Raw genomic sequence first — 18,373 nt, 5'->3', positions numbered from 1 at the left:
AAGGAAGGAAGGAAGGAAGGAAGGAAGGAAGGAAGGAAGGAAGGAAGGAAGGGAGGGAGGGAGGGAGGGAGGGAGGGAGGGAGGGAGGGAAGATGTTGTTAGTGGCCCTCAGTGCTCTGCACAGCAGCCCTTGAGAGATGCTGCATGAAGAAGAACATATGTATTTCATTAGGAACTGAAAACACGTTCGCTGAGCTGCATCTTGCCATTTGTAAACCGAGGTGTCCAGTTCAGCCAAGATGCAGGGGAATGCATTCCTTCTACGTCTTCCTTTGCAGGAGCTGGTGAGAGCCAACAGTTTGGGCAGTGAATCACAACTGGGCTTCTCAGACCTACAAAAATGCTGTACGGCTGATGTGCAACACGCCTTCTTGCTTCTCTTCTTTACAGTTGTTCTAGAGTTTCATAACAATCGCTGAGACCCAAGAGAAACTTAAAACATTGATAATGGGCCACTTGCTCAAAAATACCGGGCACTTTTGCTCCATCTACAAATCACCCTCCCTCCTGCTTGTGCTCAGCAGCACCTCAGTGGCTGTCACATACAAGAGAGGGAAAAATAACTCTGGATTCTCTCATGTTTGCTTTTCCTACCAGGCTGGGAAACCTCAAGAAGAACAGGACCAGGTCTCAGCTGGCTCTGTCGATAATGGTCTCCCTCCCTTTGTTTTGGGGAAGCAAAGCTTGGAACTGCCAGCAGCAACAGCTTCCCAGTTTTCTACCCCCTGCACCAACCCAGCCAAGAACAAGCAGGAGTTCAGTGCCACTCCTCCAAGGTCCATCACTGGTGTGCAGGACACAGCTCCCACTCTGAAGCCACTGCACTCCCGACATCGAAGTTTTCCGTAGCCTCTGTTCATTTTTTACTTCTCACTCAGGGCAAAGAACATGTTTTAAGACCCCTCTCAAGACAGCTGAGATCTCTGAATATGCTCTCCATTATGTGGTTGGATAACGGGCAGGGAAACATGGGAAACCACTGATTAAAAGACAAACAAACTAACAAAATAAGAAATTTCCCTCTAAATCAAAACCTGCAACTCTGATGAAATCCTAGTGCCCATGGGAGGGGATCTGGGTCTGGGAGAGGAAAGCTTTTTAGTTCGTGTGCCTGCTTGCTTCTTAGCTCTAACCACATGAATACGACAATACCCAAGGCTCCAGAGTCCCATACATACCAATTAAACTTGTGTGGTTTACAAGACTAAAATGAGAGCGGTCAGAAGGAATGATGTTCATGTAGCGTATCCACGAATCAAGATGTGGCAGCCAAATCTAATTTTAACCCTACTAACCTCAACGGTGCCCCATAAAGTGCTGAGAAAGAACGGAGTGGGATCACTCTAAAAACCAGCTAGAAACATGGATACGCCGACACCAACCTGCTGTGGCCTGGGATGCTGGGGTTCAGTGAAGACCCATCGCGGTTAGGCTCAATGTCAGAGCAGTGTATATGTGCACTGCACTCCGATGGGTCCCCATTGCCCCATGGACGTAACCGATGGGTGATGGTATCTCTGTGCACCGAGGAACCAACCTGTCGCTGGCATGTGTTTGGTTTCGTTCGTTTCATTTCTGGTTTGACGCCTCATTCATGGAGCCCCTCAAGAAGAAGAGCTGCCTGTACAAAAGGGGTTCAAAGTTCCCCCAGGGTTATTTTCTTACCTCTACCTATGCTAGTGCTGATGCCTACTTATGCTGAACCCTCAACACAATACCTAAGAGTACAAAAGGAAAAACCAAGAACAAAATATTCTGTTTTCCATAAATGTAAGATTTAACAAGTACTGCTGCAGATTTAGATGCCTTAGACTCACAGGCAGTTTCAATCCTCTGAAAAGAGCAAGTTACAAGGTATTTTCCAGTAGCAAACATGGGGAAAATATCTTATTGAACTTAGACCCTGGAGAATTTTATGGCAACCTACCATCCCTTGATACAATTGTGTTTCCAATGAAGAAACAACTATTTCTTCAGATTCAGTCACATCTAACATTGTGAAATGCTGCCCAAAGCTCAAAGAGTGATTCCAACACGCTCCTGTAACCCCCCAGCTCCAGCCCCTTGGGCATCTGCCTTGCAGTGACAGCTGCTCTTGGAGGCAGGCATGGAAATACATTAACCATAAATAGCTTGTTCTTCAATACCCAAGAAAAGCAACTTTTCTCCAGCGTGGCTCAGTTAGGGAGGCTAGGCGAGGCACTGCTACAATTTCCAGGTGGCACAGCTCGATTCTCAGCCAGCACTGGCGTTGTTTGCTGGTATCACAGCAGCACCTAAATGCTACCACCTCAGAGCAGAGCGCCGGTGCAGCACAGCTCGCTCGTGCGTGTGCTGGGGGAAGACTGCTCCTTCCCTTGGGGCACTTACAGGCTGGGAGCAGAGAAGAGACAGCAACAGTAATAAAAAATGTGTTTTCACAGACTGCAGCTTGCCATCTGCTAAAAGTGAACGTGTTGGCCAGTAAACAGGGGCTCACTGCTCAAAAGGCACGAGGATGCATCCTGGTAGCTGGGGCTTGCAAATACGCTGCTACCACACCGCTCTCTGATGAGCTTCCAAGGACCATGGAAGAGCTAAATTTCATGAAGCAAATGGGGAAAGGCTAAACATTAATTACAACTACTCTATCTACTAGTGCAAACTTTTAACAATGTTACTGCAGAGAAACCACAGCAATTAGATTTTGCCTAATGACCACATTGTTCAAGGGGTTTTATGGCTTACCACTTAAAAACAAACGAACAAAACCCTACTTACTGTCCTACGATTTTATTTTTAGAAAACACAGATAATCACAAGGACATTGGAGAGACTAGAGGGAAACCAGAAATGAACAATCATTCCTGTGTGCATGTACATTTGTAAAAATGTGCCTGTCAAACACGCGGCAGGTAAATACAGCTACATGGAGATACTGTCCTATTCAGATGGCGCGATTAAAGAGCTAGCAGAAGTGAGTTGGAAAGAAAGAAAATTTAAAAGGCTAAAATAGTAGTTATTCAAGAAATAATAACTAGTCTACAGAAGCAGAAAGGTGCAAACAGCGAGAAAGAAGCAGAGTTATTTCAGCTTACCGGTAAATGAGGGGAGGGGAGGGAACCAGTTAAACACAGGTTAAATTGCACTGGAAATGTTTGCAGTCACACAGTCTGAAGTCTATTCAATGGTCTGAGCACTGAAGTGCCAGAGTCTAAGCATTTAAGTTGAACTGGACTATGCATTAAAAGGTGCCCTGATCAAAACGAACACCAGAAGCAGGACCGAGGAGGAGCGCCTTTTCTTCTCCAGCCCCTAGACTGTACTGAAAAATGTCCAACGGAGCCAAGAAACCACAGATGTGATTTTCTATTGTCCCGCCTCTTTTAGGTGTTTGGGCAGTAACCATTACTTTCATATCAAAGTGCCCGGCTTATTGAGAACGCCATCAATCCTCGATCCTGGGGAAGTACCATCATTCTCACATCACAGGTAGGAAACTGAGGCATAAACTAACCTATGTGCTACAAACGGTATTTCAGAGGAAACTGGTGAAGAGTAAAGTTCTTCAACAGTCCTATCCAGCTTCAATTTAACCCAAAAGCCATTCACTGGGCACCTCGTATTCTACCTCCAGCCAAGCCTCGCACTTCCCCTGATGTATCCCCGTAACAGGGCAGTGGGGCTCACCGAGCATCACCACGGGCTGCAAGACCGCAACGTCAGAGCATCTCTCCTCTTTGCACATCAGCTTCACCCAAGGCTGACAAAATCCCGTAGGATCCGTAAACATGGCACTTCTCTGCTTACCCAAGCCAGCGAGTCCAGCAGAAGTGGCACTGCACACACGTGACACAGCATACAGTGCATGGAACAACTCCCTTTGAAACGCAGCTTCTTGGAGGGGAAATTTCAGGCATTGCTCCAAACACTGCTTATGTGTGAGCATTCCAGGTCGTTAGAAAAAAATACCTAGCTGCAGGAGCAGCCCTTGGACTAAAACTTAAGACTTTTGTGTAATCTCTGTCAATGAACATCCTTTAAGCACACAATTCTGTTTCTTAAGGACAGGCACAGGCAAAACTGCAATCACAAACTCTTCAGAGCTGCGACTGCATTTTTGCCAGAGGCTTAGTCCGTAACTGAAACTCTAACAGCCATGCCGCGATAAGGAAGGAAGGAAGGAACCGCAGCAGCCATAAACACCGGTTATTCGGGTTAGGGATAACTTTAACCAAATTCTGTGTTTCATCTAAGTTAGTCACCCAGGCCCCTCTAAAATAAGCAGAGAGACATAGGTGCACATTCTCCTGGGACAACTCATCCCAGCTTTCTCAAGTGTGTACGTTACGATTATCACCAGTGAGATCAATCCAAGGACCATCTCTGTCTCCTTCCCACTGCAGAAGTCCAAGCTTAGACGTGAAGACCGAGGTTCGGCATGACAAAGGATCCCATCCATTACTTCTTTCAAGCATTTTTGTCATCGGTGATTCGTCAGGGTTTTAAGTTATTATTACTGGGGCAAGGGGCTGGGGATGGGAATGTTTGGCAAAGAATGTGAGGCTACAAGAATAAAAATGCTGAAGGAATGTTGCAGGTCATCAAGTTTCGTCCTGAGCTACTGCAAGCAGCCATACGTTGCAGACTACTTCCAAGCAATGCTTTCAGCTTTTGTTTACTTGAATTTCTGCTTCCAGGAACGAGAAGGATCCCACTTGCGTTGTGCTGCAGATTGTCTCACCTTACGCCAACACCCTTTGGTCTTAACTGACAGAACCACAGAATGTTTTATTTGGGCATACAAAGGGCTTGGCATGAGACAACTCCACAATCTGGGCAGTTTTATGATTTTAATTCATAAATTTGTACACACCTGCAATATGAAGTTCCCCCTGAGATACGTGACCCTGCTATCAAAAAGCAAACATGTATTTAGTGATTGTTATTAAGCCAGATTTGGCTCATCGTGCACTTGTAATATATCATCAGTATCAGAAATACGATTTCAATCTTGTGTGTGCCTGTGGTGCTTATTGCTAATTTTCCCTCCTAGATTCAAACTCTCGGAGCACCTCCCAACATCAGCACAGCAGCACCTGCTCACGCTAAGGCTGCTTGTAGCTTGCTCCTATGCAAACCGGGTAACACCAGTTAAACCAGCAAAACCAGCTAAAACAGGAATGACTGCAGGTGTGGAGGGGTGCTCACAGAGGAGGACTCTGAGGCATGTTTAAAACAGGAGGTTTGTAATTAAATTATGTATCAATTCTCGGTGTCTACCCAGGGGACAAGAGGTGCTCCCTCTTTTCATCAGGTGGAATTTGCTGAAATGTGAGAGAGCTCAGCAGGCAGCGACATGAGTAGCAGGCTGTAGGGCTGCAAGAGAGGGAAAACGGAGGCTGAGAGAAAGAAATAAATGAAGCTAGCCACAAAAATCACATCACGATAAAATATATATATATGATGTTAAGCTCCTCAGTTACTTCAGTCAGCTTTAAATCAGTTTGTTTTCAATGTGGGATTCTGCTCTTCCATTCAAATATGATTACTGGATTTGGTTCCTGTTCTTTTTATCGTGCTATCATCTCAAGGAATTAAAAAAAAATAAAATCCTCCCTGTGGGAAATCTGCCTTCCAGTTGACGATGTATCTGCCATTTATCAAAGGTCTGAGCCATCGGGATTTTTGACCCCGTGTTGCTTTTAGTTCCTTAAAAGTAGCCTCGCTACTCTTGAGGAACAGCACCAAAACCTTACCACAAATGGGCTTTTGCCCAGTTTGGGCAGATAATTACATTTACCGTTACAGACAGCGCAACGGTAATATTGAAGTCAATGGTTTTTATAGATCCCCTCAGCACAATTTATTGCAAACTGAGCAAAACAGAAAACCAATTAAATAAAATATCTTCCAGAAGAATACATTTAGTGATCACTGAACACTACAAATGATATACAGTGAAACTGTATTACAAAGAATAATATTTTTTAAATTAAAGAAACATTTGATGTCTGGGCATCAAATACAAAAAAGCCTGGACCAGCTGAAGTTTGCATGTAGCAATTTCTGTGGATGTGCAATAAATCTTCCCCTCTGGTAAGGTGCTGCTAAATATTGAGTCTTGACAAGACTGTGTGTATTTTTATGTTTATTTCCCACAACAAAGAGCTACTCATTTAGGAGGGATCATGACATCAACTTTCTGGACAAATAAGTGCCTGCATGGGACTTCATATTGTGACAGCAAACAAAACGAGGAAATACTGGCACCATGAAGCTGCAGCCTCAGAACTAATTGGCCGACGTCCTGTTCACGACACTTTAGCAGTCTGCACAGAGTGTGCAGAGCATCCTAGGAACCAAAATCAACCGTGGATATGAGTCTCATTCTTCCTCTATTTCTGTTTTGGCTTTAATTTTTTTTTAAAAAATCAACTGGTATTAATGCGAAATGGGAATTCTCCAGGGGGGTCAAAAAATACAGTTTTGCAAAGAAAGTTGTTCACCTAGCACAAAACCAGAAAAGCTTCTGGGAAGACCATAAGTAAGGTCTCCTAAAGAAAATGCTAAAAGTTTTATCTGTCAAGTGCCTATCTTCCCTAAATCCGAACGGGCAGTGTACTTTGAGTAAAGCCAGGAGAGCACATATTCAACTTAACGCAGTAAGAGGCTGCTCTGTAAGCGTGCACAGCTCCCCGTTACTCACCAGTTACACAAATGTCAGTCACGAGCCCTGACCAGAGCACGTGTGTGCCGCACCACCCACCTGCCATGCCTTCGGCTTATGATTATTGAAGACTGGAAAGGAAATCAGTTCCACTTGCGTGAACCTTTGTTTGAAAGTAATAGCGCACAACAGATTCCTGTGGACGTAGGGGACAGAGAACAGCAGCACTAATTGTAGGAAGGAACTCACCAACCAGATACACCCTCGGTGTTAAAGGACTGGGTCTGCAAGGCTTGCTTCACTAGCGGCAGTTTTAACTATGCAGCCCGCTGTCAAGAAAGGTCAGGGAGAGGCTTACCGTGTATGGAATCTATAAATAATTTATTATCAGACTACAAAATAAAGGCAATGAGGACAGAAAACAGGAAGCAATTAGCATAGCTCCCCACGCAGCTCTCTGGTGACAAAGGCAGGGAGCATACCGCGATCTTCCCAGTGATTCAAGCTCGCTTTGCCATCAGTTCAACCACATACACTGCTGTGCTATCAAACCCAGCAATTTCCCTAATTCACAAAACGAGCGGCATTATGAGAGGACATCAGACTTCTACGCTACAGAAAAGAAGGGGGAGGAGAGAGGAACAATTTAATTTACAGCCTCCCTCATTTCTTTCAAGGCATCGCATGCAACCAAAAGTCACATGCTCCTGTTATGGAGGCGCAGGAGGATTTACAAGACGTAAATACATATTTTAAAAGCTCCATGTGCACATCAGCCTAACCTCTGCCCCCCTCAAAGTTATTTATTTGCCCTAGATCCACACTTGAGGTGCTCCTGATGAACTATTTGTGCAGGTGATTGTCTCCCAGAGAAGCAGCTGCCCCCTCAGCTTTTACGGTTATTTGTCTCCCCATCACGGAGCTCAGAGGAATAATCCCACTGCATATTTCTTCTTCATTTATTTCACTAGGTGAGGTGTTTAAAAGGATATACGGTCATCTGGAGCTCATCACTGTCAAATTTTCAGCCACGCAGCTGTAAAGGGTAAAGGAACTAGTTTAGCTCCATGGTTTACAAAGCGCTGAGTACCTCCAATGAGGTGCCAAATGTCTGTGGTGACACTTGAAGATTGCTTAGTGCCTCATGAGGTTCACGGGGCCTGATCCAGCCCTCGGTTATGAGCGACGGTCCTTCCATCGACGGCAGCATGCCTGGGACAGAACAGCACTTCACGTTTCAAGCCTGTACCTCCGCAGCAAGGGAAGCTCTCCTAGGCTTTGGACTTACAGGATAAGGTGCCAGGGTCAAGAAGAGCTGGATGTTAGCATTGCTACCTCCAAACACCCAACCCAGAGCAAAATAAACAAACAAACACTCAATACTACCTTAAATATGTTTTGGATCGGGTATTTATTTTCAAACGTTTTAATCTCAAACACACAGAGGCAGCAGAATTCCCTCCAAACCCCGTAAGCCCATCCTGCTTCCACTGCGCTTCATTCATTTCTTCCGCTTTCTTTCCAAGGAGGAAAAAAGAAATCTCTTTTACAAATCATTTTTCTCAGGAAGCCTTTGTTAAAATCAGCTCTTCTGCTGGAAATGTGCAATAAAACAAAGCTAACAAGAAAAGGAGGCACAAAAAGAACTGCTGACAGTCAGCCTTTAAAACACCCAGTGCAAAAAGTCTGCTTGCTCTGCCTGGGCTAGGACAGCAAAGCCTTTCACTCCCAGGTCACTCCTTCAAACCCAGTCTTGCTTGGCAGTAATCACCTGACGGCAGGCATGGCAAGCAGCAGTAACTGCTTTAAGTAACTCTGCAAAAGCATTTCTTATTGAATGTGTAAATACCGTAGAGAATATCTGCAGGCATTCAGGATGAGAGTGCCACCCGGCAATGCTGAATTAGTAGATAGCAAACAAGCAAACAAAAAAGAACTAAGAAGTTGCATCAAAGACCACGCTTCTTTCATTTCTTCTGACAGTTGCCATTTATCTTTGCTCTCGAACAGACTACTTCATACTACGCTAGCAAGTGAACTGTAGCATACTGTGAAAAAATCAGAACGTTTTAGCAACACAAGCCTTCGCTGCAGCATCTGTTATTAAATCTTTGCAGAGAGGTGCGGAGAGACCACCAGCCATAAACATGGATTAGCAAGGCTCTACTATGTTCATTTCAGAGCGCCAAGCACTTTGCATGAAAGCGCTATCTTGCCTTTTATGTCAAAAAATGAACTTCTGCCAACTTTTTAATACTGGATTCTTCAAGGAGGCAATCCTAGCAGCCTGCAAGCACCGTCCGCAGGCAAGGAACGGCAGCAGCCTACCGGGGAGGAAGGGCAGAGTCAGAACAGCTGATGCCGCTGATCTGCAACGCGTTCTGCGAGAAGAAAATGGCCATCCTCTTACCCTTCCTCCCCCAGCAAATGAGAAACCGCCTCTGAAAGCGTCAAGCTTTGTGATGTTGCCTCCACCTCCGGCACACGAAAATCCGTGGTAACACAAGAGCTGTGCTCCCGGGAACCGCTGCGTCCCCACCCGCGGAGCCGCAGCCGCCACGCATCCCGGGTGAAGCCCTAACCAAACAGGTGGAAAACAGGACCCGGCACCCCACGGGAAGGATGACAGCTCGCACGTTTGCGAGCACCACAACACCGGCGCTCTGGACTGAGCCGAGTTTAAGTAAACTTTATGCTAAACTCACAAAGTTCAAGCAGGGTAGGAGCTCAGCTGAACTGCAGTAAAAACACCCGAGGGTTTTCCTGAAACGCTAAAATCCTCTAGGGGAAAGTTGATCTCGAGCCTTCCTACCATTTCCCTGCCTGGGAAGTTACGCAGGCAGCGCAAGGTGCCGGGTACCGTCTGCCTAGGACGCGCACGGGTACGAGGTGCTGTCCGCGTGCGGGAGAAACCGCAAGCGGCAAAGCCCCGAGATCGCCCGTGCAAACGCGCAGCCATCGGGGTCGGTACGCGAAGAGGCGAGGGCTGGAGGAAAACGAAACCGGGCTAAAAGCGGAGCGGGGCTCGCCGCGAAACTTCGGGGCTAGAAGTGCTCAAAGTGAGGAGCCGCGGGACGCTGGGAGCGCTGATGCTGCAGGGCGAGCCCCGCTCCGGGCGCCGGGGTCTCAGGCATCGCCGGGGCTGGGACACAACCGGGGGGTGCCGGGGGGCGAGGAGGAGGGAGCTGAGGGGGGAGAAGCCCCCGGGGAGGGGCAGGCTTGGGGCCGGAGGCAGGCGGGATCCCGCGGGTGTCCCGAGGGGATGGAGGAGCCGAGGGGGCGACGCGAGCTAACCGTGCGGACCACGGAGAAGGAGATCCCTGCGGGGGTCCCCTCCCCGCGGAGGGCAGCGCCTCTCCTTCAGCCGGGGGTGCGCGCCTCGCCGCTCCGGGAGCGAGCCCTCCTCCTCCTCATCCTCCTCTTCCTCGCCGTCAGCCACCCTCCTCCCCGCAGCACCCTGCCCCTCCGCTTTCCAAACTTTCCAAACTTTCGGGAAGCGGCACCTCGCCGCCCGTCGGGGCGCTGCTCGCCCGCGGGGACCCCGCCGGGCACCGGGCACGGACCACAGGGCGAGACGAGCCCGGCGGAGCGCTGACACCCCCGGCGGCCGGGACACAGCCCCCCTCCCCGGCTCCCTCTCGCTTCCCCCCCCCCCCCCCCCCGGCACTCACGCTGCTGTTCTCTCCCGTCCAGTGCACCATCGCCTGGTTGTGAGCCGCGTCCCCTTTGAGCACGAAGGAGGTGCTGAGCAGGGCCACCCGCTCCCGGCCCCCAGCCGCGGGGGATGCTCTCCCGGCGCGGCCGCCCCCCGCCGCCTCCCCGGCCGTGCTCCGCCGCCCCCCGGCCGTGCTCCGCGCCCCCCGGCCGGGCGCCGCGGGACCGGGGGGGCCGCAGGGCTCGGCGCAGCGCAGAGCGGCGGCGGAGCCCAGCAGCAGCAGCAGCAGCAGCGGAGGAGGAGGAGGCAGGCGGGAGGCCACGGCGGTGGCGGCGGCTGCGAGGGACACGCGTGGCCCGCCGTGCGCCATGGTGGCTCTCCGGAGTGGCAGTGACAGGCGGGGAGGTGGCGGCGAGGGAGACACCGCCGCGGAGGGCGGGGGCTGGGGAGGGTCGGAGCCGGAGCCGGAGCGGGGCTGAGCTCCCGGCCGGGGCGGCGCCGCCATCTGCTGGCCCGCAGCGAAACGCCGGCACCGGGGGGAGAGCCCGGGGCGGCCCCGCCGGGACCGGGGGAGGGCACGGGGCGCCCCCAGGGGCGGCCGCGCTGCGGGGTCGCGGGGGGGCGCGCACAGGGGCGGCCAGAGGGTCAGACAGAGGGTCGCCCACCGGGTCACCCACGGCACTACAGGCCGGGTCCCACTCTGGGTCACTCACTGGGTCACCGACCGGGTCACCCACCGGGTCACCCATGGGGTCACGCACTGGGGTCACACTGCAGGTCACCCCCAGCGCTACATGCTGGGCCACCCACCAGGTCACCTCCGTGGCCACCCAGCGGGTCACCCACAGGGCCACCCAGCGGGTCACCCACTGGGTCACCCTTGGGGCCACCCATCAGGTCATGCTCCAGGTCACCCATGGTGCCACACACTGGGTCACCCACCAGGTCACCCAGGGGGCCACCCACAGCGCTACGCATTGGGTCGCACTGTGGGTCACTGACCAGGTCACCCACCAGGTCACACTCGGGGACAGCGACCAGGTCACCCACCGGGCCGCAGCCACACACAGCCGCCCGTACCCCGGTGGGGACACGCCTCGGGCAACTGGGACTGACCGGGCTCCGGCAGCCCTGCCGCATCGCCGGCTGCTTGGGGGCTTTGCCCGCGGCACCGCAGGGAAAGACAGGGCCAGGGCGCCCCCAGCCACCCTCACACAGCCCCTCGCTGCGGACACGCTACCTGCGGACCGTGGAGCGGGCACCCCTGGCCTCTCGCAGCACGGGGTTTGGCCGCGAGTCCCGGGAAGGCGCAGTGGCAAAGCCAGAAGGGCTCCGTCAGAAGCTGGAAGCAGAAGAATGAATGAAGCAGTTGCAAAATTACAATTTTCGTGATTAAGATAAGGAGCGCTTCAGTGGAGAGCGGGAGCGCATCCTTTCTTCTGCCCCGCAGCTCCTAGCAGGCAGCAGGCTCGTCACCAGCATTTACCAGAGATGCTCACCCATCCAGTACTGCCTGTTTTGGGGACCTGGGACTTGCAACCTGTGACCAGCTCGTGGAAGCCCCCAGAAATGCTAACTGCAGCTGTGGTCGCAGCTAAGGGCAATGCCCGGGTCCTTGCAGTGCGGCACAACTCGAAATAGGCAGGCAGAGGCAGATATAGGCACATCGATGCTCTCCCTGCTCCTCTGCAACGTGAGGTGTAACTGTGAACAAATTCGTGCCGGGGAAGCTTTCTGGTGCTGTGACAAGGGACGTGGTGGAATCGCCAACAAATTTAGGCTGGCAGGGACCTCCGGAGGGTCCAACCTGCAGTGCAGCCCAGCGCCAGCTCTGATGCTGGATCCAGCTTCAGGGTAAGGTGGGGTTGCTCAGCCCCAGCGTCACAGCCCACGTCTGGAAGGCCAGCGAGGGAAGTAAGGATGGCAGCTACAGGTCGGCATGTTAGATGGCACGTAACAGAAGAGGTGAGGGCTGGGCAAAACCACGGTGAGGGAAGTCAGTAAAACAGTTTCGGTTGTAATCTTCCTTTACCCTAATGGCCTACAAAATTAGGATTACAAAGGCATTTCTAGGAGGATGAGCAGAAAAAATATTCTCCACTGTTATAACCATACCATTTACAGGGCTGGGACTTCTACCGCAATTACCTGGAGTAACCTGGTCATCCCAAATTCTTGTAAAAACAACTTGCAGTAGGCATACACCTCCCTGTGAGCTAAACATCCATGGTGCTGGCACACCTGTGGTAACCTGGCCTGTTATTACTGCGGTGGCACAAACTAGAAGGCAGCTTCAAATGCAGGATGACTCCCACATTTCAAAAGGAATTACGATTTCTTTTTTAAATAAAAAATCCCGTGTGCTTTCTTCCACAGCTCTGAAAAAGCCCTCTTTCATAGTCCCGAGCACAGCCCCCCAGCCTCAAAGGAGCCTTCCTCCCCCTCGCTCCTCTGCCACTGATTCTGAATTAAGGGAATAAAGAGCCTGCACTCGGGGACCTCAGCGGCAGCGCTGCTGACCCTGCCACCAGGCCACGGGCAGGCCCACATCACCAGAAGCTGCCGCTGGGGCCCTTTAGGGGGCTGCGTATTAAATTCATTTCTCAAGCACTTTGTCTCTTGTATATAAAGCAGACTGGTCTTTTAAAAAAATAAAAAATAAATCTTGATTTATGGAGAGAACACTGGAGCAGCAGGGAAGAGAAGAGATGATAACATCCTTAAAAGGCCTCTGTGGCTATAGGAAGCCATGTAATGAAGTTAAAGACAAGTGTGAGATGAGAACAACCCTTGCATGCAGTTAGTCTCCTCACATTACCTTACTCCTCTAAACCACCAACCTTTGTAAGAGGAGAAGCACCTGGCTTCAGTGGGCAGAAAGTCAGTTTTCCAGACAAAACCCCTTGGCTCTGGCAAACTGGTATCAGTGACAGGCGGTGGTAAAACATTTGTTTGAATTTTTACTGTGTGGACGTGTTATTTAGGGGTCGGCTTGCAGAAAACACACAAGTGACAGTGGGAAGCCATTCCTGCTGGGCACCACTTGTGTATCGACTGCGTCACCTTCCGTCTTGCACCTCAGCCTCAAAAGAGAACAAGGGAAAAAATATAACCCTGAATTCTTCAGGAAACACTGACCAACCACAGTCGTATCAACCAATATGAAGGGTGATTTCTCAATTATTGAGTAATTTTTGTTCTAGCATGACGGCCATCCGACATTCCCAGACACCGCCTGTGAAATTGTGAAGATTACTCAACATTTGTATAATAACCTAAAAATACTCCGAATAGAAGGAAAGGCCTGAGTCCCTGCAGATTTAAACTTGCAGACAAGAACCAGTGCTTCAGCTGAACGCCACATTCAGATGAAGCTGGGCAGTGCTGTGCTTGCCCATTTTGCTTTCACCTCAGTGTTGGACAGACAGGGCTCCCAGGGAGCAGCAGCGAAGACAGGAGATAACATCCAGGTTCCCTAGGGGCAAGCTCCTTACACCTGGCAGGAACTGACATTTCCAAAATGAAACTGAAAAACAAAACCAAAAAGCAATCAGTTGCCCTAGAACTAATGACACCTGGCTTCCTCCAGCTTTGCACGTCGTGGGTCTGCAGACGTTTTCCCACTGGCAAAATATCTTTCCCATACATCTCAGAGGATCCTAACGAATCCACCAATGAAGTCCTCCTTGTCTGCCCCAAGATCTTCCCCTCCCTGTACTTGCTAGTTACTCCTGTGACCTCCCCCGTTTGCCAGTTTACTCGGAATTGTCTTACAGGTTGAGAAGATGCTGCCCAAGGTGGATGGAGAGAAAGCCATCGTCTGACTGCTCCCTGACAACACAAAACATGTTATGAAGATATTTGTACCATCTGTGTCTATGCAGCACATTCTCAGGATAGGTACAGAAAAAACTTCAGCCGCTAGGTAAAAGGCTTTTACCCAGCCACTTCAATGGCTTTTGAAGCCATTTTTACAGCAGCCAGATTAATGCACACTTACAGAACCTTCTAATCTAATAAATAATGTATATTTAATATATCCCTAATTCACTATAATACAGTGCTGTAACTCTAGGCTAGGGATACGGCAGCAACAATACCAGTTGCCCTATATCACTGCTGTGCGCGCTTGATGACAGTACGGCTCAAAATATGAGTATCAGCCAGACTGGGAGAGAAGGCTGAGATCTTTCAGCAAAACTGAAAAAGAAGTTTCTCCCATTAATTTCTTTCAAAGTCCTGTAGCTAAATCACCTCTTTCCATTTATTCTTTTGGTCCAGGTTTAAGGATTCCTAAAACAAAAAGGCTTTCCTAAATTTCTGCCACCTTTTATCTCTCCCATAAAGTCTGGCCCAGCAAATACACTCAGACACACAAGAAGAAAAATAACCCAGTATCAGACACCTCTGAGCTCCTCTAGTCCCAGAATGGAAATAGTAAAAGCTTGAAAAAGAGTTAGTGCCTTGTAAATCCAAGACAAGTTTCTTCCTGTTAATGGCAGAATTATTACTGCTATACTAATAAAGTCTACTCACATTTTTATTGACTGTCAGATCAGATTAAGATTAAGAAGGCTTCAGTTAACCACTTGATTTTTAGCAGGTTTGTTTCTGATCAGACACTGAGGAGTATTACAGAAAGTCGCAAGTCTGCTTGGGCAGAAACCAAGATGCAATGCTAATATTCCTCTTGTTATCGGATGCAAGAAGAACTCTTGCAAATAAAAATATCGATAAATTTGTTCTGTATTTCATGCTCACAGGCTTCTTAGCACAGTAGAGCAAGATGACCACAGAGGCACAACGCTGTAGAAAATCACAAAAGAATCACCCATGCAAGCATGCTCCTTATGGCTCGTTTACCTATTTAAAGGTCGATTTAAATTAATGTATCAAGATACATTTAGGACACTTTATTCTATAGATTCAATACAAAAATGATTGCCATTTACATTGTGTTTATGTTAACACCATCACTCAGCGCACAGTGACCTGCAGGGTTTCCGACAAACCGCTCATGCATGAGAACACCGTCATCTGACACGGGTCGTGTCAAAGCAGCCTGCTTGCTCCCACCGCATTGCCAGCTAACAAATTAATAAATGGCAAAGCTTTATTGCCTTGTAACCCAATTAACAAAAACCAAATGCCTTCTTCTCTATTATATGTAAATTATCATGCACAATGCCGTACCCTAATTGCCCTAATGCCAAACAGCAGTTTTTATTTAGCATGGCCTCTCAGGATCCAAAATAATTTCTGGTTGTATTGTTACAATTACAAAAATAAATAGAAAGAATAGAATAGTACTCTTTCTATAGTCAACAAATCTAGGTGTCTTTCTTAGCACTTTTCTCAACAATGGCTCCATTTGGCAGCGAAAAACCCAAGCTGCTGTCAGGCTGATTTGTTCGTGCTAGCTCATTGCTGCATTGCCCTCAGCCGTTAGCTCAGATGCCCACAGAAGAAAACCTAATTAATAGCAAGATATACTCATCACAAGAAAAAAAAAAAAAAAAGAAAAAAAAACTTTACTTCTGTGGGCAGTTCTGAAGTTAAAAAAAAGAAAAATAAAGAGAGTGGCTGCATTTGTTCTATGAGGGTCTAAGCTATAAAGTATGCTCCCAATTATCCTATTCACATTTGAATGATATAAAGCAGAGAGAATTTCAGTACAACGTGTTATCTCTGATTATTGCTGAGTGCTGTGTTCAAGTGTGAGTGTGCTGACACATGCACACGAGAAAAAACTTGGAAGAGCTGCATGGGATTTGGGGGAAAGCTAACTAGCTTTTCATTTTAGCAGTACTAAACTGTCAGCCAGCGTGCATGCTGAAAAACAGACACAACCAGCCGCCTTTATAAGGGCTGGTAGCCTGTCAACAAGAAGTCACTGAGACAGGAGAGGAACCTAGTTCTCTGAGCATCTTCAGCTCTCACCTAATTCAATGAAAGTAACTGGTATTTAGTATGAACAGCTCAGCACCTCGCAGGATTTTCGCTAGCAAGTAGGTAAAAAAATGCACACCATAATTTTCTCTAGCTCATAAACTGAAGTTGTCAAATTTCCATCACTTACAAAACAGACTAAGAATGAACACAAGCTGCCTTGAGCCCCCAAAATTTTATCTTTTTTTTTTTTTTTTTAAAAAAAAGCAACCTAACCTGCATCAATTTGTTATGCCACAGAACCTGAAGTAGTGGTTTAGTCTGAACTGAAAACACATGGTGAAAAATGCTCTGTGGTACCTATTGTAAGATTATCTGTCTGCAGCCTTCATAATTTCTCACTGACAATTAATGAGGAGAGGTCTGAAAACATGAGAGGGCTGGATTCATTGTCTATACCGTAAGAGCTCACAACGGAACAAGCAGAGCTTTTTCTTTCATGTGGCTAGCTAGACTGTGGGAATTTTCTCACAGAATAGCTCTGCAATCATTGTGCTCTTTCATTCCCCAAAATTTCATGAAGCTAATTTGAGAAAACATGGAAAGCTGGAAAAAAAATGGGGTATTTAGGTAAGAAAACTGTGCTGTGAAGGAGGTAACACTCAGGTTTACATTCAGCTTCATATACATACAGATACACAGTTCCTTTTGTCTTGAAAGTACTGTTAATGCCTTACCAACCACTTACATGCTCATCTAACCTACAATATTTTTACCCGTGTCGTTTTGTCAATCAGTTCGCTGATACAGCTGCATTTCTGAGAAAATGATATCAGAAAAAGAAACAAACATTAAACTCAATTGAAACCAGTCCGTTCTGAATCAGTCTTACGGTCTTTGGCAAAGGACCCCAAAGACACCGCACAGGAGATCTGCCCAGCCCTTACCTGTTCCGTGCCCTGGCCTAGCACGATTCCCTCAGGCTCTTCGTGGAAATGAGTAGGCTCCAACTCATGGGTAAGAGGCTTTGACCCCCAGAGCAAATCCCAAATGTTGTAAGCAAGCAGGCTTCAGTTGGTGTGGGACTGGGTGCTGACCGCGCGCCTGCTGGACGCGGGGAAGGCTTTCGCTCTAAGTTTTCCAGGCAGGTTGCTAATTTTCATCTCATGTCTGAGGTCTCCAGATGGTAGCAGTGGCCGGCTCAAAACCAAACCAGCAAGAACGAGAGGTTTTTGCAAAAGCCGTTTTCAGCTAGACCATCACAGAAGTCCACGCTACTTTCAATCCATGAAATAGATTCACTGATAGCAGTAACAACCTTCAGGAGCAGCTGGTTTAAAAAATGACCACAAAAGTACGTTCATTTTGTTTAGGTGGTACTTTTTTCTGAGATGGGTTATTCTTTTCCATTTTTTTCCTCATTTGTTTGTGTTCTACATTTGTGTGGTCTAGAGGAATGGATAAAGATGGATTTTTTTTTTCCCCCCCAATGAAAAAGCAAATTACTGGAAGCAATGTAGCACTGCAGAAATGTGTACGATTAGATGCCAGAGACCCTGACTATCACACATTATGGGGAAGACCATTTTCCAAAAAAGCCATATGGGTAACAGTAAAAATTAAAGTAATAGAAACATAAAAGACAACTGGCGCCTCTCCTTCAAGCTATTTTTCCTGAAAAATGGAACAGCTGAAGGCAGATGTTTTGCATAAGCAAAAGGCTGGGGGGCTTTGGAATCACAAGCTGGAGAAATACAAAGAACTTCACCTTTTCCAAGGCTCCCCTTATCAAATCGATTTCTATATTTAAACGTTGCTTTCCTTTAAATCACTCTTGTTCTGCTTTTGAGCTTGTAAAACAAAACATATATATATCTCATAACATCTTAAAATCTTGTTTTACGCATCAAGCAAGAGTACGTATACCAAGATAGCATACCGGTTCTCCCAAAGAATAGGTAGCATTGTCCTATGAATATACAATAACCTATCTCGATAAAAACAAACGAGTGCATAAATACCATGCTGTTTTGAACAGTCCTATACAAATTACACTGTCATTACTTCTAATCACACATAATGAAAAAATATCCAACAGAAAGTATTTCCCTATCCTTTTTTCTTTCCAGCGCAGTAGTTTCTCTCCAATCCCGAAGAACTGCAGCCTTGCCTGAAGGTCC

General features: G+C 48.0%; 1 protein-coding gene across 5 annotated transcripts in view; it reads right to left on the bottom strand.

Annotated features, from left to right (window-relative positions):
• Positions 1–10,703, bottom strand: part of SORCS2 (sortilin related VPS10 domain containing receptor 2) — a 552,575-nt gene extending 541,872 nt beyond the window's left edge. For 4 of the 5 annotated variants that reach the window (XM_083834471.1, XM_083834474.1, XM_083834473.1 and 1 more), the window contains exon 1: positions 10,321–10,703. In XM_083834471.1, coding sequence (XP_083690597.1) covers positions 10,321–10,674 — 354 coding nt within the window. In that variant the 5' untranslated portion in view covers positions 10,675–10,703. The remainder of the gene's footprint in view (positions 1–10,320) is intronic. The other variant, XM_083834475.1, reaches the window with a different exon arrangement.
• Between the last annotated feature and the right edge of the window lie 7,670 nt (positions 10,704–18,373).

This window comes from Anser anser (assembly GCF_964211835.1).
Source record: "Anser anser genome assembly, chromosome: 4".
Classification (NCBI taxonomy): domain Eukaryota; kingdom Metazoa; phylum Chordata; class Aves; order Anseriformes; family Anatidae; genus Anser; species Anser anser.
The sequence above is the reverse complement of the archived record's forward strand: the minus strand, read 5'-3'. Positions and strand labels throughout refer to the sequence as shown.